Source organism: Pundamilia nyererei, unplaced genomic scaffold (assembly GCF_000239375.1).
Source record: "Pundamilia nyererei isolate P.nyererei 1_Seehausen unplaced genomic scaffold, PunNye1.0 scaffold00091, whole genome shotgun sequence".
NCBI classification, from domain to species: domain Eukaryota; kingdom Metazoa; phylum Chordata; class Actinopteri; order Cichliformes; family Cichlidae; genus Pundamilia; species Pundamilia nyererei.
Window position 1 is genome coordinate 1,362,286 of NW_005187492.1, and position 24,377 is coordinate 1,386,662.

General features: G+C 40.1%; 2 protein-coding genes across 2 annotated transcripts; both read right to left on the bottom strand.

Moving 5' to 3' along the window:
• Nucleotides 1-3,672: 3,672 nt before the first annotated feature.
• On the bottom strand, nt 3,673-8,138 carry socs9 (suppressor of cytokine signaling 9). The gene is made up of 2 exons (XM_005739354.1): nt 7,986-8,138; nt 3,673-6,011 (listed from the first exon to the last, which is right to left on the bottom strand). Exon 2 carries the CDS (start codon nt 5,861-5,863, stop codon nt 4,232-4,234), a length of 1,632 nt encoding a protein of 543 aa, XP_005739411.1. The 5' UTR covers nt 5,864-6,011; nt 7,986-8,138; the 3' UTR covers nt 3,673-4,231.
• Nucleotides 8,139-8,248: 110 nt separating this feature from the next.
• samd4b (sterile alpha motif domain containing 4B) lies at nt 8,249-20,557 on the bottom strand. The gene is made up of 13 exons (XM_005739355.1): nt 20,257-20,557; nt 18,724-19,235; nt 18,117-18,587; nt 17,717-17,959; nt 17,465-17,574; nt 17,057-17,143; nt 16,430-16,703; nt 16,100-16,185; nt 15,746-15,861; nt 15,309-15,501; nt 14,676-14,802; nt 12,539-12,622; nt 8,249-11,226 (listed from the first exon to the last, which is right to left on the bottom strand). The coding sequence occupies exons 2-13, from the start codon at nt 18,917-18,919 to the stop codon at nt 11,198-11,200; spliced, it is 2,016 nt and encodes a 671-aa protein (XP_005739412.1). The 5' UTR covers nt 18,920-19,235; nt 20,257-20,557; the 3' UTR covers nt 8,249-11,197.
• Nucleotides 20,558-24,377: the final 3,820 nt, after the last annotated feature.

The window sequence follows — 24,377 nt, forward strand, 5'->3', positions numbered from 1 at the left end:
TTACAGTTTGTACAAACACATTATGATACACATTACAACTATATTTTGATGCTAAATTAAATAATATGTTAATTTACAAGCTGTTGATTAAAACTTTGGAACATCCTTAGAACATGCCAGGGCGTTAGTTATGAGCTTCACAGGTTGGAGGCTGGGATGTAGACTGTCAGGTGTCACTTACCCTGCAATCTCATCAATCTGTGTAGTATCTCTCTGGGCTTAGTCGTGGAATGCCCTACACCCCTATTATTCCATCAACAATCTGACAGCGCAAAGGAGAATAAAAATGGCAAGAGACTGAGCAGTAAGAACACAAACAGCTCTAAATTAGAATATTGATGTTTTTCTGCAGCAAAGGCCTCACAAGAGTTCCAATACATGCATGAGAGAAGCAGGAGTGCATTTGGATTTTAAATAAGTAGGAAAGAAAATAATGTGCTGTCAAAGGTTTGCTTCCAGGGAAACAAACATCAAATGTACGCATGTCACTGTGTGACAATGTACCTCCTGAGGGGGAATTGCAAGACTTTTAAGAACTGACACTTTAATAACTCACAAATTACTTACTTGGTTTTGACAAGAATAGACAGGAATGTACTGATTCATGTTCAAGGTTGAGATTCAGCTGGATTCGTTTACTGACCAAAAATAACTCTCGCAACCGCGGTGTTTCTCAGTCACAGAAAGATATTCTTCCTCTCTGGGTGGATAAGGAGGATCATGTCTAGCTGTTTGCATCTTGCGAGAATTCCAAATCAGTTTGATACGCCCTCCCCTGAATTAATGGCGCAGATCACGCCGCATCTCATGGTAGTTGAGTTTTAAATCTATGGGTTTACATACTGCACGCTAAAACAAACACATCAAAAACAACCCCTGGAACCTAAGGTTGCTACAGGTTTTTAGCTGAATAAGCCAAGTCTGTGCCATATCAAGCTCTTTTTTGAGCTTTTGTTAGATTATGACAGGCAGATTATTTGGGAAAGTAATTGTCCCCAGGTGTTATGAACATCCCAAGCTTATTCTCCACCCTCGTGATTTTCAACTGTAGAGATTAGGCTCAGAGGAAAACGGGTCCAAACAGGCACAAACACACTAAGTATGTGTAGCCAATGAGCTTTCTGATTTGCTTGAGCATCCCATCCCTCTGGGCCTCATGATCCAGGGAAAGAAAAGTCCTCTTTTTACCCCAGGACCTGTAATACCTGCATGATGAGTGCCACCATGCTGCCAGCTGAAAAAAAAAAAACTAACTCAATCCCTCCATCTCAATGCACCACACACAAATCACACGGTACTGAGGAGCCAGGGGGGAACACACTGAAGCTCTTTACAGCCACCTGCTGTGCTTGCAGTAATACAGCATTTTGAACTAACTGAAATTATCTTTGGTATTTTTTTTCTTTAATAGCAATTATAAAATAAAATGGCAACTCTTTATTTTGCAGGTCTGTAATTTCCTAATAATCTCTACATAGAATTATTGCATTTATTGGGTAAATAAAGAGCTTGCTTAGCTGTATTTAATGACAATTAAATGGTATCGCATTGACAACTTACATATTCAAACAATGCATGCTGAATTGTATGCTTGCTTGTAAACAAATTTTAAAAATTTAGCATCTTTAGCTGATCTGCTCTGCTGGAAACTCATTGTAAATGCTGACTGAAAGGGTGCCACCATAAGTAATAATTAGCAAGCTGTTAAAAATTGCTTTCCAGGAATGCATATATGAATTTGGTTACAGTTCTTTATAGCTACGCAAATCTATGGGAATATGTTGCACAGACACAAAAAACCCATCTTGTTATTGGATTATTTCTGCCATGAATACCTGATTGCAGAGTCTTGCATACTGGTGGAAGATGCACAAACCTCGAGCTGTTCAGGGACTCAAATTGCTGGTGTAGCCCACACTTGTGTATGCATGACAGGTCAAATGTCTTCCATCACTCATTTTATTGTTGAGTTTTTATGGTGACTTAATTAAGTACACAAAGGTCAAAGGCTCTGACTTTGCATTTTGAATGCAGACTTTAATGATGCATTGGAACTGCTGCTTAAATAATAGCAGCCTCATTATTGGATGAGTGCTTGTCATGGATGATTTACATTCTGCATGTCAAATGAGCCATCTCAGGGAGAAAACAACATCACAGTGGCTCAGAGGACGAACTAGGTCCCATCTCCATGGTTTCCCATTAACACTGGGATGGTTGGCTTTTGTGACTACCATTACTTAGTGCACACAACAATTAGCAGTGGGGGTGTCTCTTCTGTGTATTCATTAATACAAAATGCTGTTCACACATAGGAGTGAATAACTCCCCTGCAGGGGTAAGAATTTGGAATTACTCTCAAAATAAGTTATAAATATGTCACTGACCACATAAGTCTGACCTGCGTGAAAAGCTTCAGTCTTTCTGCGTTGCTTTGGTAATTGGAAGTTTAAACACGTAAATGTGTAAACACTTCATTTGCGAGATTTGCAGTGCTCATATGCAAACTCAGGACAGAATTATACATAAATGTGTTTATTTTAGTCAGGTAATATTAATAAAACAGATAGTACGGATTGTGTATGTTCAACTCAACACACATAAAGCAAGATTTTACAGTCTGATGAGAAGACAAGACATTTTTTGGTGATTTGTTTTTATGTTTAAACTTCAGTGTTTCTGAGCATTCAACACAGATGCATCACATAGCATTGTATTTTATTTATTACACTATAGCCTTTACGACCCTACTCTTCCCCAGCATGTAGATTTACACACTGTAAACTGTTCCCTTTTTGAGCACCTTAAGGGTTTTAGTTTAGAACTGATTTGTCTTTGCAGAGCTTTTAGAGCGTACTGATTTTTGTCTTGGTAACTGACTTCACGTCAGCCCAGAAAAAAGCTCAAATTCATTCCATCTCCCATCATTCTCCCTGTTAATTAAGATTCACCAGTGCTACTTCATTATGGTAATTTTGTCATTGAACTGCTGGAATGGAAGATTAGTGTGGAGACACCCTACCTCTTTCAAATACACCCAGCAGGAAGTATAGCAACAAGATCAATTTTCTCCCTTCACATCACAATTAGATGCATAGGGGAAAAATGTATAAAACAGATTCAACTTCCAGACTTATGGAAATGCACAAAAGTCAGAGTTTGGGCAAAATAAGGTACATAAACCGCAGGGCTTTATAATTACATTCTGATCACAATGTGGCTGACAGGTTCATGCGAGCCACATGTAATCCTGACTAAACTAATGAAGACTGCCAGCACTGACTGCAGCAATTTAACTGTACGGGAAACCAACAGCTTAGGATTGAAGCTGAAAGGTTTAGAATCTGAGTATAAGACTTGCACACTTAAAATAAACATATATATATATATGTATGTATATATCACACTGTGCTAAAGAAAGGTATAAAAGAAAATGGAGTGTTTTACTTCACTCCCTGGAAGAAGGACATTTTCAAATTAGTTTCACCACGTCCAGTGTCTCCACTAGAAGCACCGGGAGTTACACCCACCAGCGAAAGCATACTTGTACATAACTGCAGCAAAGACAGGACTGATACCACAGGATGTTAGTTAGTCTTTAATTGCAGTTAAAAGTAAAAATTAAACTCAAAACTAATGTGAGCACATTATCAAATCCAGTGAGTGACAAGCCTTTGCATCTTTAATAGGACCATGTAGCATATGCACCTAACTGTCATCCCTTATGATCAGCCCTGGGCTATGTAGGCAATTATGATTAATACCACAGACGTGCTGTACTTCAGCACCTCACTTACAAGAAAGAAACCTTGTCAGTGCGTGTTTCACCTTCTCAGCACGTGACTGATGAACAACTTGATTATAATCATCTCCTTTCACTCTAGGACTCCCCCCCCCCATCGTTAGATAATTAAGCTGATTTAGTCACACTTGAAAACACAGATGATATGTGAGGATAGCCGTGAACAACACACATCTAAATAAGTCTGTTTAATTTGAGGATAAAGAACTGAATGTGCAAGAACAGTGAGATTACATATTGCCTCATCAGTGTTGTTTAGTACAATTTGTTAAGACCTGTACAGCAGGAATATAATAAATAAGTACAGTGTGGTGTAGGTTAATACAGCCAAACGGAGTGAAGAATAAGACTCACTTCTCAGTTCAGTTTAGTGAGACTTGCATTAAAAATGTATTTGGAAGTTTCTCTAAGTCAGTGTTTTGTTGTTTTTCATTCCCACCAGGTATCCATTCGCCGTACACGTACTCTTTGTTTATAGTGGTATTCTTTCAGGTGCTTTTTTAAAGCATTTGGAATGGGAAGCATATTAATGCCATCATAGGTGGTGCAGCTGCTAATGACCGCTCGACAGATGTGCTGCAAGCTGAAGGGCTGTGTGCGGTGGATGGGGTTGGACAGGAGGGGCTCGAAGAACATGCAGGAGTTGGGATCCTTGTAGTGCTCTAGCAGTCCTGTAACTGTGGGCGCGTGGAAGACACTGGGGTCATGAACATCAAAGCTAAAGTTGTGATTCCACTGTTCAATACGTGCATGTAGTGAGCGGCCATAGCGGCGGAAGCTAACTGAAAAGAGGTAGTCTTCCTGGGCAGAGTCCCGCAGTAGAAAGGTGCCTTCAGGCTTTCCCTCCAGCAATGTCTCTGCCTCGTAGCGGTCCATGACTCCCCAGTAACATGGGAGGTTTGTGATCTGCAGCAGGTCTGGAACTAAACAGTGAATGTAATCAATCTGAGTGTGAATGCGATAGCTATCGTGAGATTTGTGATGCTCAGTCTGAGGAAGAATTTCTCCAGAGGTCATGCTGGTCGCAGTTATGTCTGGGTCAACCAAAGCGTCGGAGACAGCGTCGCAGGTGTGGACGGAGGCTGATGCAGAGGCTGCAACTTCATCCAGAGTGTCCAAACAGCTCTGTAAGAGGAGTTGGTGTTGCTGCTGTCTTTGGAGAAGAAGCTGCTGTTGCTGATGGACGGAGGTTCTGTCAGTCTCAGCTAAGTCATTCATACCATGAGCCAGCTTTGGGCCGTGCTTGTAGAGAGGGTTAATTTGGGCTGTAACCTCAAATGTGTGGATCTCTGCATTGGGAGGTGGCTCAACCCCTTGTTCAATGCTGATGCGCCTGCGCTCTCGTAATCGGTCATCCACATCCTCCACTGCAACTGCCATGGCTGAAGTTGGGGCAGTGCACACTACTGTAGAATCTAGCAGGGGAGGCTGGGTAATGGGGGCCGTGTGTTGTTTAATGAGATACCATTTCTGAGCCAGCTCTGATCCTACAGGGAAAGGGCAGTCATCCAACATCAACTCACTGAGATGGATCTTGCGCCTCGAGGAGCCACAGGCACTTGATGATGAAAGAGCCTGCGGCAATGGAGCTGGTGCCGCTGCAGTGTGTGTCTTTATTGGGAAACACTGCCCCATTGCATCTTGGATTTTTTGCCTGAGAGTGCGACTGCTGCTTGACCCTCTCCCCTCACCTTCACTAGATGTGGGTAACTCTGCAGCAGAGCCAGTCGCTCCCAGAGTTGGTCTTGCTGTAACTCGTTCCTGTCCTAGTAATGAGGCAGCTACTTCAAAGCCCTGCCATCTCCAACTATCCCTCAGAGGGGAAGGGGAAGATTGGTCTCTGGTCTCCAGTTCACTCAACAGCTCACCATACTCAAAGCCATCACTGACAGGTCGCTCAGCCGCAGCGTCGTGGGAGGAAAGGCCTTTTTTCTTCCCCTTTCCACCTTTCCTTCCACCGCCTGCATCTCGTCTCTCCTCTGACCGGCTCTGTCTCACCTTGGGACGAGCCCCCCTCTCTCGATCTTTTCCTCGGTTCCCTGACTCCTTTGGTAATGACATGACGGAATATGTGGAGACAGTTTCACCAATCCAGGAAATTTCCAAGGAACAGCTAATTACAGTTATCTTTCAGCAAATGATTTCCATCCACATCCTGACATGTCACTCTCACCATCCATGTATAGTGGCCATACAGACTTTACAATGCCTGAAAAACAAAAAAGAAAACTCTGTTCAAAGCTCAGCTTCAACCTTATGGAATATTTATAGATAACATAATGTCAAAATTCTGGTGGCGCACACTTTGTTGCCAGTTTATTTCAAATGCTCATATAAAACTGATGCAATCCAACACAATAGCACTTCTCAGAATTTCACTGTGTTGAAATCTAAGGTTTATTTTTGTTTAAATTGTTTTAGAAAGGTGTTGACCCTAGAGCCGAGACTGACATTTTCATTATTGATTAATCTACAGTTCTTTTTTTTCCTTTTCTTTTTTTTTTTTTAACTCAGACTTGAATCTTAGGTAGAGAAAAGAGGAGGAAAAAAACTATACAGGCCAAATGTTGGTTTATGGTATTGTTAGACTGCACAAGAGAGTCTTTTTAACATTAAGAAATCTTGAGTTTCTATGACATCAGATAAGTACACAGAGTTGTCCGTACTGGGAGTAGAATACATATTACAAAACTTTATTACAAAAGAATATACAAATAACACATAACAACACATGATTTAGGAACTAAAGGAGAAGTACTAACAACAAATTTTGAAGAGCTAAACTGCTTTCTAAGTTTTGTGACCTCTGATTTTTCTGTAAAAATGTTATGTCCAGAGTGAATTTTAGCATATCACAGCTTTCAGCAGAACTGATATCAGAGATCATCTAAATAGAGCCAATGAATCGGTTGGCTGATAATGGACTGTTGTCGAACAAGTGCAGTCCCTTTGCAGAACATAGTGGAGAAAGAGATGCCTGAAGGTAAACTAGAAATTATGTTGTTATGCAGTTTGTACAGCAACACAAGGCAAAATCCATTGCATTGTTTCCAATAACAGAGTTGCAGCAATTCTTAAGACTTTGAGTGGTCAACAAGGTGAAAAATATCACACAAACCTAAAGTTATTTAATTATTTATTTGTTGCTCACAGCTTCGAGCAAAATTCAAAGTGGCTCCCTTTTTTGCTAGAAATCCAAAAGGTAATAATAATATACTTTTTTTTCTTTTTTTTTAATTACAGGGCTTGCGATATTAAGATTGTTTTGACATCTGAAGTGGTGCAGAAAAAGTTCACGTTTGTTGGCCACGGTTAGCAATGCTTTCCAGGGGCTTTGTGAATGTACTTCTGTGGCTGTCCCGCTATGTACAGCATAGACAAGATAAATTAAACAAAGAATGACTGATAAATCATTTTAATAATATTAGTGATTATTTCGGATTGTAATTCATGCTTTCATTTTTACACCCATGTTTAGATTTTCTTATGTTTAATTCAATTAGGCTCCAGCTGTTGCCCCCATGTCTTATGTCCAGTCTTGTTAGAGGAGCTGGCTTTTAGAAACATTTAGATATTAAACTTCACATGAAGGTTGACAAATGGTAAAAACACCCACTTTTTCTTCCCTGCGTTAGGCTTCCTTTTATTTGATTAGGTGTCTTGAAAAGCACTCTGTGACACAACTTCTGAAAATGTTTTATGAACAAAGCTTTATACCATTCTTAAACAGCAATAAACTTTTTTTTAACGTTAGTGTCTCGGCAACTTATAGAAATGTTAAAACTGTTTCAGTTTTAACAAACCGACCAGGGGCAGCAGTATTATCTGGGATCGAGCTCTGTCCTCACAAATCACACCACCCACTATTATCGAGACACCGGGGATGATCGGCTTAAAAGTAAAGATTTACGAACTTGTAACTCTACAACTGAGCCGACCTCAATCGTCGTTAAATGTGTAAATTTACCAGCCAAATTAAGTACTTAATCATTTATGCAGCGTGAAATACACTAAGCAAGAACTAACAAGCTAACATTGTTAGCCGACAGCTGTTCAGTGTTGATACATGCTAAGCACAGCTAGCCATCCGCTAACTCTACTTTTCTGCGGTAGGAAAGTCTTTGCCTTGCCTACAGACATTTACATCGGGCTTATAAGGCCACAACACACATGTTGAACATACCTAAGAAGTTGTAATCAAGTTCCCAGACCAAACAGACGTTTCTTCTTATTTAAACTAAAGCCGTTATTAACAGCGAGATGACTAGCTCGCATTAGCTTGATGAACTGCGAGAACCGCGCAACCCGGAAGTAAAAACGTACTCTGCGGTATCAATGCGGCCACTCTTTCAACACAAGAGCATCTTAAAAGCGACTCACGAGTTTCCCGAAGCCTCATATAAAAAAATAAAAAAAACCCAGACACAAACACAGACCACAAGTTAATTTGCAAAAGAACTGAACCTCTTTATTTGGACTGTCAATGATCCGACGGATGTTGCATTTCAGACCATTCACATATGAGTGACAGTAAAAAAGTAGAGTGTAAGCATGTGATGCAAAAAGGTTCATAAAACATTAGAAAAAGTTGGGGGAGAGTTTTAGAATTAAATATAACTGGTACAAGATAGATATATGCAGCTGGTGGGCTACATTAATTCAATAATAAAGCCATGCTGGGACATGAACATGGTCTCAGGACCACTTGGTAGACGTCTCCATGCGACACAGGCTCTGTACCTCCGTAGTGGGTGCGTGGCATGTTAAAATACACCAGCCTGAAACTAATACATGCACTTCTCAACTAATATCACGCATCTTGGAATGTAAACATGGAGTAAACATATTCCTTGGCCAGTTATTAGTGTTCAGTTTACTCATAATCACATCATGATTATGTGGCTCAGAAAAGCATTGTCACCCCCCTGCTGCATCATCTTTATAAACACACACGCACACACACTCTTGTAGAAATCTGCCGCACTGTACCTCTGTGTCTATTTGAAGTAACAAGTAGGCTGTCCAAAGCAACAGAGGCCATGAGAAGGATAATCTGAGCCATCTGCAACAACATAGTTGGTATACAGGATAGTGAAGAGTTAAAAATAAAAGAAAGAAGTCTTAAAGCCACCATTGCTAACTCACTAAAGTCCTTTGCGGGCATGAGTGTGATGCTTTTAACAAGTCAGATAATCCCAAGAGCCTGCTCTGAAGAAATCTATGACTAGAATGCTTCTCATGACCATTATTAAAACAAAAGCTGAGGATGCTGGAGCGAGAATTTCAGGCACCACATAAACAGTTTATGAGAACATGACAGCTAAACAGTTTAATCACAAGGTTTGAGAAACAATTCTTTCTCACCACCACATGACCAAAAAAACAAAACAAAAAAAGAGCCGTTAAGTGCCTCATATAGTTATACCTTTGAAAACAAACAAACAAACAAACAAACAAACAAAAAACCCACTACTGCAACTCATATGGAGTCCATGGATTGGGGGGTAGAAGACTTGCTTTTGGGATCTACCCAGCCTGCTCAGGTGTGAGAAGGCTTCAGTTCTTTAATGTGTTAGATTGTGAGACAATGGATTATGCATGACATCACAGAACATGAATCTGGCATCATCCCAGAGAGATGTAAACAGTGACATTTAGGCGATATAAACATACAACATTAGTTGCAAGATTTCTGTTCTCCGGTGACACTGGGCACCATCAACCACCATGCCCTCTATCTACAACAGTGCGGTATTAGTGTGGCAAAACATGCGATTATAGAAAATAAGCATAAGTTATCAATATCAAGGGAGAGTAAAAAATACAATTGAAAAAAAGATATCTGTAAATAACCATCTTTACTAGACAGACCTCCTATTTTTGATGAAATAATAATTTGAATGGTTATCCCTGTCTTATGTTGCAACCAAAAGTGATCCAAAAGTTAAGACCATATTACACGTACATGCACCTCCGGCTCTGCCACATTCACAGACAGAGGCTGTATAAGACAGTTTTTGATTCAACACTGATACCACATGATAATGTTAGGGTTCTGAGACTGAAACACATTGAGACACAAACAGAAAAAAGATGGACATCGTCAAGCACCTTGAAAAGTATGATTCATCAAATCATCACATTGGCCATTTGAGGAAGAGGGCACTGCGAGGGTGAGGCGCTGTGCTCCATAGCATTTATTATGAGATCAAGCTTCATTTTCCAAAGCCAATTATAAGGGGGCCAGAGGGTTGAGATGGGTTTCATTTAGTTTTCTCGCCTGGCATTAGACTGTAAATTGAAAACACTCTGCGCTCCTTGCTTTTATCAATTCAATATCAAATCAGCTCTCACACAGTACAAACCTCACAGCCCTTACTCACCCCTCTGGGGATTCCTCGGCACAAAATGAGATTCATCATCATTTATGTAGTAGGGCATAAAATAACAGAGACAAATTGCAGCTGGTATAAATTCTTTAAACCGCTGTTCTTTTTTAAAAAATAGTATACCATTTCACTATAAATGTCTTTCTCAAATTGACAGTCACACAACCCTTCTCTTTGGCTTGGTAGAAGTTTAGAGGAGGAGAGTCACTTCTATTTTGACTACATGTTCAGGGGAAAAACAACCAAGAGAAAGGATAAACCTGTGGTTGAATTACAAGCTGTTCTTCAAGCCTTTTGGTCATCTCTCTCCTTCCTTTGACACAAAAACATGCTCGTTAGAGACGACAAAAAGAACCAAGGAAAGCTGACCAAGTTTCAACCAACAAAAGCCCCAGCTATCACGGTTAAAGAATGATTACGGTGGCTAGAAAGCATACTGGTGTCTGTATATCAGCACCTGACTACAAGGGGAACCTCAGTAAGTGTGTAATTGAGCCAAATACCATTTAGTGCCTAATATCAAAGTTCATTTATTAAAAGTGCCTTAACTCTGGCTGGAAATCTTCAGAATCTACACATTATATGGTGCAGAGGCTGTTGCTGTCAGTGTGTTTTGGATAGAAAGCCTTATTCCAAGGCAGAAGGAAAAGAAGAGTAACTCATAGGGCGGAACCCCTTTATGAAAGCACCAATCTACTGTTTTTCTCTCACAACGGCAAACTGAGCCTCTGCAGATCATGCCACAGTCCTGCAGGTGACACGGAGCAGTTTGCACAGTTAACCTTTTTTTTCTCTGTCCTGCAATATAATAATCATCTGTATTCCATTTTTAATAAACTTAGTTGTATATAATAACGTACAAAAATATTAGAGAACATATACACAGTTTTTTTGTCATTTTGTAGTGACTGCTTTGCCTGGTTTTCTGAAGCATACGTTTATCTTTGTGCTGGGTGATGAGGAACTGAATAGGCCTCAAATGAAGTGTATTTTTCCTTTCTTCTTTTCATATTGTTGAAGTCCGGTCTGTTCCATCTGAGGGGTAGAACAGAGACACGTTAAGGTACATTACATTTATAATCACAATGTGATAAGCATGGCATCGCTGAAGGGGCATGTCACTGTCCTGCTGCTAAACTTACTGTTAGATACATATATTAGTAACATTAAGAAAATTAAAAACACTAAATCCTATGAAATTTAAATTGGCTTCTGTCTTGCAGTATCACTGATTTAACACATACTATCCAGTATACAGACAATCTGCAGATTTCTATTAAGATTTATGCTGCTTCTGGCCCTCAGGCCCTTTATGCATCCTTGTTTTAAGATATACAAAGCCAAAACAGAACATAACTTTAGCCGCATCAGTTAAAGGAATGAAAATATAAAATTTTCCAAAAGTCATGCATCTCATAAATTATTTACAACCACAATACTGGACAATTATACAGAGCTACTGATGTTGAAACACAGGTGCAACCTCCAGAGCTTAAAAATTAAGCCAACATAGAAGTGGCAGTGCAGTTCCTCTAATTGCTACTCGAGTTTCTCTTCCAAATAGAGCACTGCACAGACCCCCCCGTGTTAAAATGTCAAACAGAATTAATAACCATAAAACAATCTGGCTTTGATCCCACTCTAAATGGGGTGAATTCTTTTGTAACTCATCCACTTGAATAACTGAGTCAGGGGTGTGGCCACTCTGACAGACAGGTGTCCTGCCACAGGCAGCTGGAGCTGATCAAGTCTGCTAGGCCTCATCCACTACTGTTCACTGTGTCTATGCTGTTGGAGCCTTTTCAGTGGATTATCTGACTAATGTTATGGCTTCTTTTATTTCAGTTTTGGTGAGTGAAATTCTAGTTTTTATTAGTCTTACTTGGCACTAATTACCTCAAATGAGATGCACCCATACAGTTTATAGATGCAACATTCTAATCAAGCCTGCTAGCATTAGCGGATAAAGTAAAATTTGACCCTGTGAAGCATGTAAGGTAGCTTGTGGCTGAAAAAACAATAGTAAAAACTTCTCTGGGTATATCCATTTTTTACACTGTCTCTTGTTTAAAGGGCTCTTTTTCTCCCATTTGACTAGTTCTTGGGTCAGCAACCTTCAATATCAAAAGATCTATTTAAGCTCTTCCTACCAAACAATAAAAGAAAAAAAGCTGCAGATTAAGAAGGATTACAGGATTACATCTTTTTTGTTTTATTTTGTTTTTTAAAGCTTGCAGGAGTGACAGTTAAGGGGATCGTGGGCTGTCCACCCCTGCTCTTCTGCTCTAACTGAAAGCTGTGTACACGTTTGCCAACCAGTGTCCCATTTAAAGTTGCTGACACTTACCCCCTAAGGCATGCTCTGTCATACTGAGGCACAGTGATTCCAGCGTAGGGTTGATCTCCAGGTCAGCACCTGGAACTTGGCATTCTGAGGAAATGAATAAAACTATTAGTCCACAGGAATGTTAGGAAATGACATACTGTCACTACACTAAATTTAGAAAACAAACAAACAAAAAAAACATTTATATATAAAATCTGCATTAACGCAGATTAATCTGCCTGACTCACATTTAGATTACATTATTGAAACACAATGTGCAAAAACACAGTGTGCAAAAGAATCATCATCACAAGGTTGCTTATGCTCAGCTCACCTTGGTGCTGTAATCTAAAATTGAAGTGAGTAACACTAATAAAGGGAGTAGTTCGGTTTTCTAAACAAACAACATAAGGCATATCTACAGATAGTGTTTAATTCGGTTGAAACTGACTATGAACATTACGAAAAATGGAGGTAACTGGCACAAGAATTTGTATAATTGGTGTAAAAGTCTAAGGTTTAACATCATTTTACTGTATTTTTAAAAGTGTTTAATGAAATGTAATTTATACTTACAAACAGTTGGGGGGGGGGGGTTTAACTCAAGAGTGAGATATAGGTCTGCCTTTGCAATCCTCTTTTCTTTCTTACATCAGTTAGCATTTCACTTACTTAAAAAAGCAGACTGTGACTGCAAAGCTTTAGATGTATTCTGATGTAAGTTCTGATGTAAATTTCAATCGGTTTCAAGAGAATAAAGACATGATCGATAGTACAATACTGGTCTGAGAAGCAGAAGTAAAACGGAGCTTGAAAGTTGAACTTCCACAAAGGCATTTAGGTGTTTGGCTGACAGTGATGTCTAGACAGCTTTATAAGGAATCCTCTGGGATACTCAAAGAACATATTATGCTACAATAGTTTTGTTTTGTCTCTGTACTGAGGAACAAAACTTCCAAAATAATAAAAAGGTTTATATCTGAGAGTCCTACATCATGCTGTATAATTCTGGCTGCTGTCACACACCCTTTTTACTCGCATATATGTTTTAACACCTTATTTTGCTTTGACTGGTTATAAGATAAGATAAGATAACCTTTATTAGTCCCACACGTGGGAAATTTGTTAGGGAAATTTGTTGTTGAAATTTCTATGCTAAAGCTAGAAATGAAAAATAAGGTGTATGATGTATGGATGCAGGCATGTTGTTACACTAAATGAAGTGTAGGAAGAGCGTGCAACAAAAACAACATGCTATAAGAGGAAAGTCAGAGGCAGATCACTGTAGATGCCACTATATTGAAAATACAGATTTAAGCATTGAATCACAAACATAACAAGGTCAGCAGTTCAGGAACGCTTCTGTTCATAAGCAGTAAGCTGCCTGAAGTGCAGTAAATTAGGAAACATGGTCTGTTGTGCAGGACCAAGCTTTAGTTTGCAATTAAATATTTCCAACATTTATTCAATCGATCGTTTAAAAAAATGCAACACAATCTTAAAGCAGATTCAGATTTGGACTCAGTCAATTAGAAATGCTGTATTTTTTAGGTTTTTGTTTCTTGTGTAGTGTAGACACTGAAACTATAACCATACTGAGTTCATGTCTGTGGAACTATACATTTCTGGCTTTCACACACTCCTTTATGGAAATATCCGAAGCTGACTCTGCTAAAACACGACAGATCCATTACAGGTAAATTTGCAATGCTCACGTCTGGCATCTGGCACACAAAACAAGGCAACCAAAGGTTATGTATACTATACAAGGCGACAGATTGTTTTCTGCAACATGCTGCTAAGCCGTCTTGTTAGTTTGTCCTTGGCACAGAGGGAGAGACACTCTCCATTCTGGCATCTGACCAATTCATAGCTTTTTTTTTTGCTTTTTTTTTTTTTTTCCACAGAGGTTGTGTAGCTTGTTCTACTTGCAAAACTCAGACTGAGACCCAGAGCTTTCAAATATTCCAATAGCCATTTCCAGTTAGGCATTAAAAAAAAATACTTTCAGAACATGTAGGTAAAACTAGGTGTTATAAAGTGTAAACAGGAATCCCAAGATGTCAAGAAGGTTGTGTTTACATGTTGGCACAGAATGTGGTACATTAAACAAGCACTATGACAGTTTGTGGGTTAGTGCATATATATATATATATACCTTGCTGCTGGAACATGAGCATGGTTTGTGGGGAAGTGTGGACAGGGAGCGAGTGGGTCCGCTGTACAGAGCTGCGACTCTGACTTGGCATGCTGTTACTGCCTCCAGGGTTGGCAAACCACAGGCTCTATATATTGGAAAACACAAGTTCTCCTTACACAAACATCACTTATCCAGGAAAACTGGCAAAGTTTCTTAAACCTTCAGCTAGGTTCTCAAATAAAAACACTCAAATTATATAAAACTATGAAACCAGTTTTACTGTCAAATCTGTACTGATTAAACCTCTTTTTGGGGGCAGTTTTTCTGCTTTCAGAACAAAGATGTATTATGACTGTTTTAACGTGCTTCATACTGACCAATACCTTCTCACAAAACTATTCAAATTTACCCTACACAGAGTTCATATTAATTGAACTTTGTTCCACTATTTTTTTCTGGGTCATTTCTACACCACTTAGCTCACCATTTGTCACCAGCGGGGTTTAGAGTTTGAGAACAACTGGTTTTAAGTCATTAAATCTTTTAATATTTGATTTTTTCGTAGGCTATCTAATCTGAATAGAAGTTAAAATTAGTAATGCATGTTACAACTTGATGTCATAATATAATTATAACATTTAAAATACTGACTTGTCTACCCTGTCCTGTCAGCGCAGGACTAGTGAGAGTGTGCCGTGGAGAAGCTCCCCCAATACCAGCTGGGAGACACATGCGTCCAGCTGGAAGTCCACGAGGGGTCATCTGGAACTGCCTTTGGCCGCGCCGCCCTACACCTCCACTTACAGAACCTGCTGTGGGGAGGGAGTTGGACCCATAGGTCCAGCTGGAGTAGCAAAACAAACACCAGAGAAACATGCCTTAGAAATTATAAGGATTGTTGAACTATTACAGCCATTTCTTAAGAAATGACAGCAGCAATTTCAATTAGGAAAAGAGGAAACTAAAAAGAAGGGAAAGAAAATCAAGCTAACAGATAACAGAGACGAATCCAGAATCACAATAAACTGATGTGACAGCTCTTCTGCTAAAGAGGAAGATCAAAGGTAAAAGAAGGCCAGCACTCTCACCCTTTCTGACGGTACCCAGGCATGTCCAGCATAGCTTTCCGAGGGAACAGGCGGAGCAGTTTGAGAACCTGCTGCTTCCAGGAGACCAGCCTTTTCTTGTGAGTTTCTGTGAAAGCCTGTCAAAACAAGACAGCAAAAAGGAGTGAAATAATGAACAAAGTATTAGCAGGATTTCTGGAAATGCATTTGGAATCTGTATTTATTTTTCAGTTCAAGAAAGAAACAGGCAAGCTTTTTTAAAAAGATCTTTTTAAAGGCATTATATTTGTGTTTTAAGGTTGTCACAAGTTCCATTTACAACTGCATCCACACATATGAGCAAACAGAGAAAAAGCTTCATCTTCAGTTTCTTACCTCATGTATCAGACACTTCTCAATTAGCTGAAGGTAACAGCTGATATTTTCTTCATCTGGCCTTGACACCAGCAACTGGGTGCAAACTGAGGGGGGGAAAAAGCCACAGTACCCTTCAGTATGAGTGATACCTGCTGATCTCTGTTAATGGGGGTTGGTGAAAATGGATTATTCTAAGTATTTTTGTTTTATACAATATCCTGACCTGGGTATGAAATCTAAATTCATAGCTTTTATAAGAAAGTTGTAAGAGAGATTCCAATAAGGACTTGGCCACCAATCTAATTAGCAACCTTCATCTACTCCGTAAAACCTCTACTGTATTCTTACCTTTACCCATAACACGAGTGAACTGTCCAGCAATGTCACCATCTGAGATGGGTGCACCTGAGGAATCTCCATCACAGGGAGGTGGATTGTTGGATTGGAAGCCCTCTGGGGCCGGCTCTTTATCCGTTCCTGTTTTTGTAGAATCTGAAGGTGAGGTGGTGGTGTCTGAAGCAGTCTGTGCTGCAGTGGGTGGACTGTAGGCCTTAATAGGTGTGATGATGATCTGCTGCAGCTCCTGGAGGGCATTGCGTAGGTTTCCCCCTTCCAAAATATCCTGACAAGAGATGACGACATCATTGTCATATGATAGCTTAAGTTTTACGGGTGCTGTTGTGAGCGGAAAGATTGATTTCCAAGTTGGAAATCCAGATTGAGACTGTAGCCAAGCAAACGTTTGCTCCACTGAAATGTCTTACAGGAAGACACTGAATTCCTACCAGCCCTCCTCCATGTTTCTATGCCAACAAGCAGACTGGGAATTTCCCAATGGAGCTAAATCACATGACTGTCACCAAGTACATACTCAAGTGCAATTTTGATCAGTGCAATTGAAAATTCATCAAGACAAAGCACCACTGCTATTTTTTTTTTTTTAGCTTGAGAAAAATATTATCCGATTTGAATTACCTTTTCTAAAGACTTGAGCACACTCTGCCTCTCTCGCAGTTTTTGGATACTCAAGGCAATCTTATGTCGTGCTCCTTTAGTGACGTTCTAAAAAGGAGAGAGAGAAAATAGCAAGATGGCATAAGAAGCAGGAAAGTCATTTCTTGAGGGAACACTGGGCAATTTATACAGTTACTAAATAACAGACCTAATCACCATCTGTTTCATTAAAGCCAAGGGGCAGAGGCAAAATCGCACCATTTGTATGTGCGACTGGGTCGATATAACTGTAGGGTGCGTTGTTTAATTTCATGCCTCATTGAGAGCTGATGTATCATCAGGTTTGAGGACAATAATGTTCACAATTGATAAGGAGTGTAGAATAATCAAAGCCTGGCGCCAGCGTATGCAAAAAGGAGGCTTAAAAACCTGTGACTCCAGGTGCTGCTCTGTGAGAATCATCATCTCCTCATAGGTCATCTGGGAGAAAAGTGATGCATATTTATGAAGGCGGAGACTCTTCAACCATGCAGGAACATCTAGAACAAAAAGGGGGGCAAAAAGTTACAAAAAAAGTCACATTATATATATTTTGGCTTAAAATCACCCCAGCTGTTGGCTGTGCATGGCTTTTACCAGAGCTTGGAGTGCTCTTGGACTGGTTAGGTAAAGAACTCTGACCTTTCATGCCACTACCATCCTCCTGGAAGGTGTTGCGAACAGAGCCTTGTTCTTCTGTCTGCTCACTGCCTGAAGAAGCTACGCTGCTCTGAGGCGAAAGGGGTGCGTGATCTGTCGGAATAAAGTTCTGCCGGCCCACTGCGTCATCCTGGCTAACCCACTCAGACCCACAAGCCTGGGAACTGGAAGAAATAATGGACATGGACTTCTTCTGAGGGCTGGGCTGCATCTGCCCACAAAGGCCTGGAAAGGGAAACATTTCAGATATGAGCAACAACAAAAAAAAAAAACTGTTTGTAAAACAGTCGATATGCTTATGACTGATAACTCATGCTTTTACTAAACCACTTCTTATGTTTTCCCAAAAGATGAAAAATGAGAGTTGAATGACAAATATTACCTGTATTATTGCTGTTAATAGGTGAGGACATCCCGCCTGGGAATGACATGTGTCCGTTCTGGCCTGCTGAAGGTGTGCTGGATGAAGGAGACTTGTCGTGCCAAACAAGGCCGGGGTCCAGAGACTCTGCAGAACTGGGCCACTCATCTGAGCCTTGGCGTGGGTGGTAGGGGCTGGATGGAGCACGTGGTGTATACCCACTGGAAAGGTGCTCCTCCAGGTGGTTCAGCCACATGGCGAGAGATGTGCGGTCATCCAGTGTGGTGGCAGGGTGGATGAGGGCATAAGATAGCAGCTGCCTGCTTTCTTCCACAAACAGGCTACTCTCAATAGTGTGACTCAAAACCTTCTGCAGCAGCTTCATGTACTCACATTTGGCCTCACTATTACGTGGTTGCAGCAGAGGCAGATGGGACAACAGCAAGGAGACCACTTTCTCTTTTGGTTCCTGGTGCCATTGGCTGACAATTGCTAACGACAAATAGATTTTTACATGTGATTAACATTTTATTATTTAATATATGCTGTCTTTCATTTTAGAAAAACAATTAATATGGCTGTAATGATAAAGTAATTAATAATAAAGAACACTTAAGCTCTCAGCTACCTGCATTGTTGGCCTCAGCTTCAAGGATGTGGATGTCAGTGCAGTCTGCCAGCCAGTGTTCAAGGCAGATGTGTAGAAAGCGAGCCTGGGTGCGGGATGCCCTTTTCAGGAGGGACAGCAGCGCCACTGTCTGTTCACACTCATTCCAGCCTTTGAACCAATCTGTGAGGATACCTACCTGGTCTCGGAACATCATGGCGCGTCTCCTTGGTAAGGAGAAAAAGAATGTGCCAACAGGGAGCGGGCTACAGGAAAGGCTGCTCGCTCAGACACAGATGGGTTGAGTCCAGCCCCGCACAGCGGGGTTGTATTTTCAACAGTCTTGGGATTCCCCTCAGACTGGACCGAGGGACCCTCACATGGTTCAGATGCAGGAGAAACTTCAGCGAGGGATGTGGCGTGGATTTTTCACAGGATGTCTTTAGGCTGAAAGTGAGTGTCAACTGTAGTGGCTAATCACACAAACAGGAAAATATTTTTTTCATTCCGGCGTGTTCTGGATCATCTGCACCCTATTACAAAACAAACACAGAAAGCAAACCACATTGCATACTTAAACTAGACATTCGGTGAACTGTCACATTAATTCTAAAATCGCATACAAGGAAAAACTTCTTAAATGTAACATCACTGCAAGGGAGCAGCCAGAAGTAGCTTATGTTAAAATAAGGCAGTTGAGCAATCTATTGCCTCAACCTTGCAAACAAGGTAACAGTAATGACTCTGTTAGATCATGCCAATGGATCATCAACTTCAGGGAGAGGAAATAATAACTGACAATGAGGGTCTAATCTTATATCATGATCATTAATCAGAGATTATGGCACAAAGTGCAAATAAAACAGACTACCGCTATATTATAGGCATTATAAAGACCTCTCCCAGGTCTATGCTTCTTAAGTCACAGCATCATTATACAGGCGAGCCATTCACAAAAGGTGTGTCAACACAGTTATCCATAAGAGACTGGGTCAGTAAAACGTAGAGCAAAAAAAGTCCGCTATTCAAAGAACATAAGTGAATAATACCTCTTTTTAACAGAAACTAATACTGCTTTCTCTTACAGAGAAAATGAATCGCAGACATGTAATCACTAAAGAGCAAGGGTAACTTCGGTTACATGTCAAAACTGCTAACTCCCAGCACTGCAAACGCTATCACCTGTAACAGTATGAGCTATAATGTTGATTTTATGAACAAAGCTGGGTGCTCGGCTGAAAGCTCCGGTTCTCACCTTGCTGCGAGGGTTTCTTAGACTAAAACAGACGAATATTACACCCGGCAGCTAAGCATTAAATAGAGGTTAGCTGAGTTAGCTCGGTTGGCCTAGTCTGTGATGAGGGATCGAGATTTGTATTGTTTTTCGTTGACGCTGTTGCTGCCCCTTTTCTCCGCCTCGTACTTCAGTCTTAGCGGTAAAAACGAGAATGTTAAAACGCTATTCTGATCGGCCAGAGGTTTTAGCCAGATAGCAAGATTAAGTTACTCAAGTGACGATTTAAACTGAAGAAACTCAAAAGATTTGTTGTTTACCTTTGTCAGTTGTCACTGGTTAGCGGGCTAGGCTAGTAGTAATGCATTGCTAGCTCGACGGTAGCGTTAGCTTCTTAGCTAGCAAGTTTTGCTAAAAGATGCAGCAACGTTAGCTTAGCTGAGAAGCGTAGCTTTCGGTCCCATGCGTAGTACTCCTTAAGGAGGTTCCTGTACAGTGGTGAGCCTCTGTGGCTTTAAGCATACTATGTTAAAGAATTTATGTACAAAAATGTTAGTTACAATACAGAAATAAGGAGTGTACGCCTGGAGAAATCTACTTCGATTTTAAGTTGACGTAAGACGTGGGCACAACGTCATACGTCTACACGACGCACGCAATATTAATGTCCGCCCACAATCTTATAAATATGAAGAAGACCCTGGCTGAGGTGGATTATCTATCTGATAGATATATACATTTTCTTACGTTTTCTCTGCGAGGGAAATGTTGCTTATCCCATAACGTCCTGAACAGGTCTCTAGTTGATCACAGAGACAGACAACCTCACGCCACACTCGCCCACACAGCCCACTCCCCACATTTGTACCAGTTAATAAAAACAGAAGAAATAACTTGTGTTTTTATTAATTCAACGTAGTTTTATTCTATATTTAGCTTCTGGTCGTCTAAATCCCACTTGCTGTGGCTCTATGTCCCACCAGTGGGGCCACCATCAGAGTTTAAGAACCATTAAATTAACCTAACGTGCTTGTTCGATGAGCCTTTCTAAGCTCCTGTATTGCACTTATGTGTGTGGTTGCTGAAATCAGTTTTCTCATCAACATAAATGTCAATACCAAATGATTCCTGCATTATTAACAAAATGACTAATGGTATTCTTTCACTTGCCACTGTTTCTAATGTCGTGGCTGAGTAGTGTATGCTATTCTGTCATCTTCTCTCACTGTACTTATACAGATAAAGCCAATGTGAATTTTATTGTTATATCACCTGTATGCAAAGAGACAAAATTGTGAAGCTCAGGTTCCACAGTGTGCACATATACATAGTGCAAAAAAGACCACACATTGTGCTTCGACATAGAGAACAGTCGAAATACAAAATACAAAAATGCCAAAAAGTAGGCAATATTCTGGCAAAATTAAACTAAACTATAAATGTAATATTCAAAGATAACATATGATCATGCTTGAATTGACCCACCATCCTGAGTGTATGGACAGTACTGTGTAAGATATAAATGGCAGGTGCTATACAGTTAAAAATGTGCAATAGACAAGAAACAGCAACTTAACCTGAATATAAAATACAGTAGATATAGACTCCATTATCACATCTGTCCAGTGTCATTTCACTGATGCCTCACAACAATGTAAAACTTTCTTTCATCTCTTTATCAGAATCATTTTCCATTTTATTTTTTTATGTGCTGTCATTGAACCGTTTTTAAAGAAAGCAAACTTTCATCCTTCTGTTCTTACATATTTATAAGTTGTTTTTTTTATTTAAAGTTTTTTCCACAAGCTTTTAGCTTTTATTTTTCCTCCTCAGTTTAACCAGTGACTATCTTTTTAGCAGTCCACAGAGAAGACTTTGAGGTCTTTAAGACATGTCAGAGTTTCACGAGGTTCGACAGATCTTTAGATGATGATCCTTTAGATCATCTTAAAAAATGTTTTCAGTTCAATTAAGCTTTATTTATATAGTACCAAATTAGAATAATATAGGCCTTAGAACACCTTATATTACAAGGTAGAAAACCCCCTTCACTATTCTGGGAAAAACCCAACAATCATACAAACCCCTATGAGCAAGCATTTTGCATGGGAGGGAAAGAAACACTCCCTTTTAACTGGTAGAAACTAACCGAATCAGGCTCAGGGAGGAACAGCTATCTGCCACAAGTGGTTGGGAGGTGAGGGGAAAGAGAAAAGAAGAAAGAGAAGAGAAAAGCAAACCAGAGCATAAGGAGATAGGACAGAACATAGACTAAGGTAGAGAGAAGACAACATTTTAATGACATGCTGCAGTAATATATAAACACGTAATGAGGGAAAAGTGGTGGGTGAAGAAGAAGCGCTCAACACACCACAGTGTATCACAGGAAGTCCTGCAGCAGTAAACGGCATGGTTCAAGTTCAATTGTACCCGCCCCAACTAATTTATGAGCTTTATCACAAAGGAAAGTTCTGAGTTTAATCTTAAAACTAGAGAGGGTGTGTGTCTCCTAAATCCAAGTTGGTAGCTGATTCTGCAATAGAGGGGCTTTCTAACTAAAGGCTCTGTGCCACATTCTACTTTTAAATACCCTAGGAACCACAAGAAAGCCTACAGTCTGAAAAAGGTGAAGTGCTCTGTTATAATTGCTCTGTTAGAATATAGTTGGTATTTAGGAGAAGATGATTATGGGACATCCAGGTCTTTATGTTTTTAAGACATGCCTGTAGTTTAACTAATTGGGTCTTCGGCCTACATGAACAAATATAATGACCTATCATCTTCATATTAATGAAAGTGTATGCGATCTTTTCTTTTTTGGCAATTCTTTCAGTGTGTGCGTGTATATGGTGCATATGGTATCTCTTATTTTTTTGTGTAACCCTTTGTTTCATGTACAGCATGTTTGTCAACTTTGTTGTTTTTAAATGTGCTTTATGAATAAATTTGGACTGCATTTGGAAGGAAAGGGTGTATAAAGTAAAACTAAGGGTCTTATCAAGGATTCTGCAGCTGATTGTTGCATTCTTATCTTTTAGAAAGAAGTTTGTTGGTCACCATAGACACAGTGGGCCAGAGACCTAGCTATTGCTGTGATATTGATGCTGAATATTAGAAGACGCTGCATTTTCTTCCACTTTATAGATCAGAATAAAAATTGTTATTGTTCAGTCCCCCAAATGGCATGAATAGCAATAAGAGTTCTCTTGGCTCTTTTTTTTTTTTTTTTACAAATATAAAGAGATACAGGAGTTCCAGTTTATTCAGGTTTGGGTTGTTCAGTTCTCCAGTCTTTCTTCCTTGAAATAAAAAAGCACCCCCAGAATAAAACCAGTATCCTCATACTCAGACGTGAAAGGAGTCCTCCACACGTGCATCCTAATACTGCAATTTATTCTCTTTGATATAAATGAAAAGTCACTCTTCCACCTTCAGCTAGTTTAGAACATAGCAGAAAGCCTTTTCAATGGTTTTAGTAGACTTTATCACATCACCATAATCATGGCATCTCTCCATGGGCTTCCTGTATATTTTAGAATTGATTTCAAATGTTACTAACCACTGTTAAATTAATGCTGGCCCTAGTTAAATAGCGGAAACGTTGACCATATTGCTCAGTTCATACACTTACAGTGGGGCAAAAAAGTATTTAGTCAGCCACCGATTGTGCAAGTTCCCCCACTTAAAATGATGACAGAGGTCAGTAATTTGCACCAGAGGTACACTTCAACTGTGAGAGACAGAATGTGAAAAAAAAATCCATGAATCCACATGGTAGGATTTGTAAAGAATTTATTCGTAAATTAGGGTGGAAAATAAGTATTTGGTCACCTCAAACAAGGAAAATCTCTGGCTCTCACAGACCTGTAACGTCTTCTGTAAGAAGCTTTTCTGTCCCCCACTCTTTACCTGTATGAATGGCACCTGTTTGAACTCATCATCTGTATAAAAGACACCTGTCCACAGCCTCAAACAGTCAGACTCCAAACTCTGCCATGGCCAAGACCAAAGAGCTTTCGAAGGACACCAGGAAAAGTATTGTAGACCTGCACCAGACTGAGAAGAGTGGATCTACAATAGGCAAGCAGCTTGGTGTGAAAAAATCAACTGTGGGAGCAATCATCAGAAAATGGAAGACATACAAGACCACTGATAATCTCCCTCGATCTGGGGCTCCACGCAAGATCTCATCCCGTGGGGTCAAAATGATCATGAGAACGGTGAGCAAAGATCCCAGAACCACACGGGGGGACCTGGTGAATGACCTGCAGAGAGCTGGGACCAAAGTAACAAAGGTCACCATCAGTAACACACTACAACGGCAGGGAATCAAATCCCGCAGTGCCAGACGTGTTCCGCTGCTGAAGCCAGTGCATGTCCAGGCCCGTCTGAAGTTTGCCAGAGAGCACATGGATGATACAGCAGAGGATTGGGAGAATGT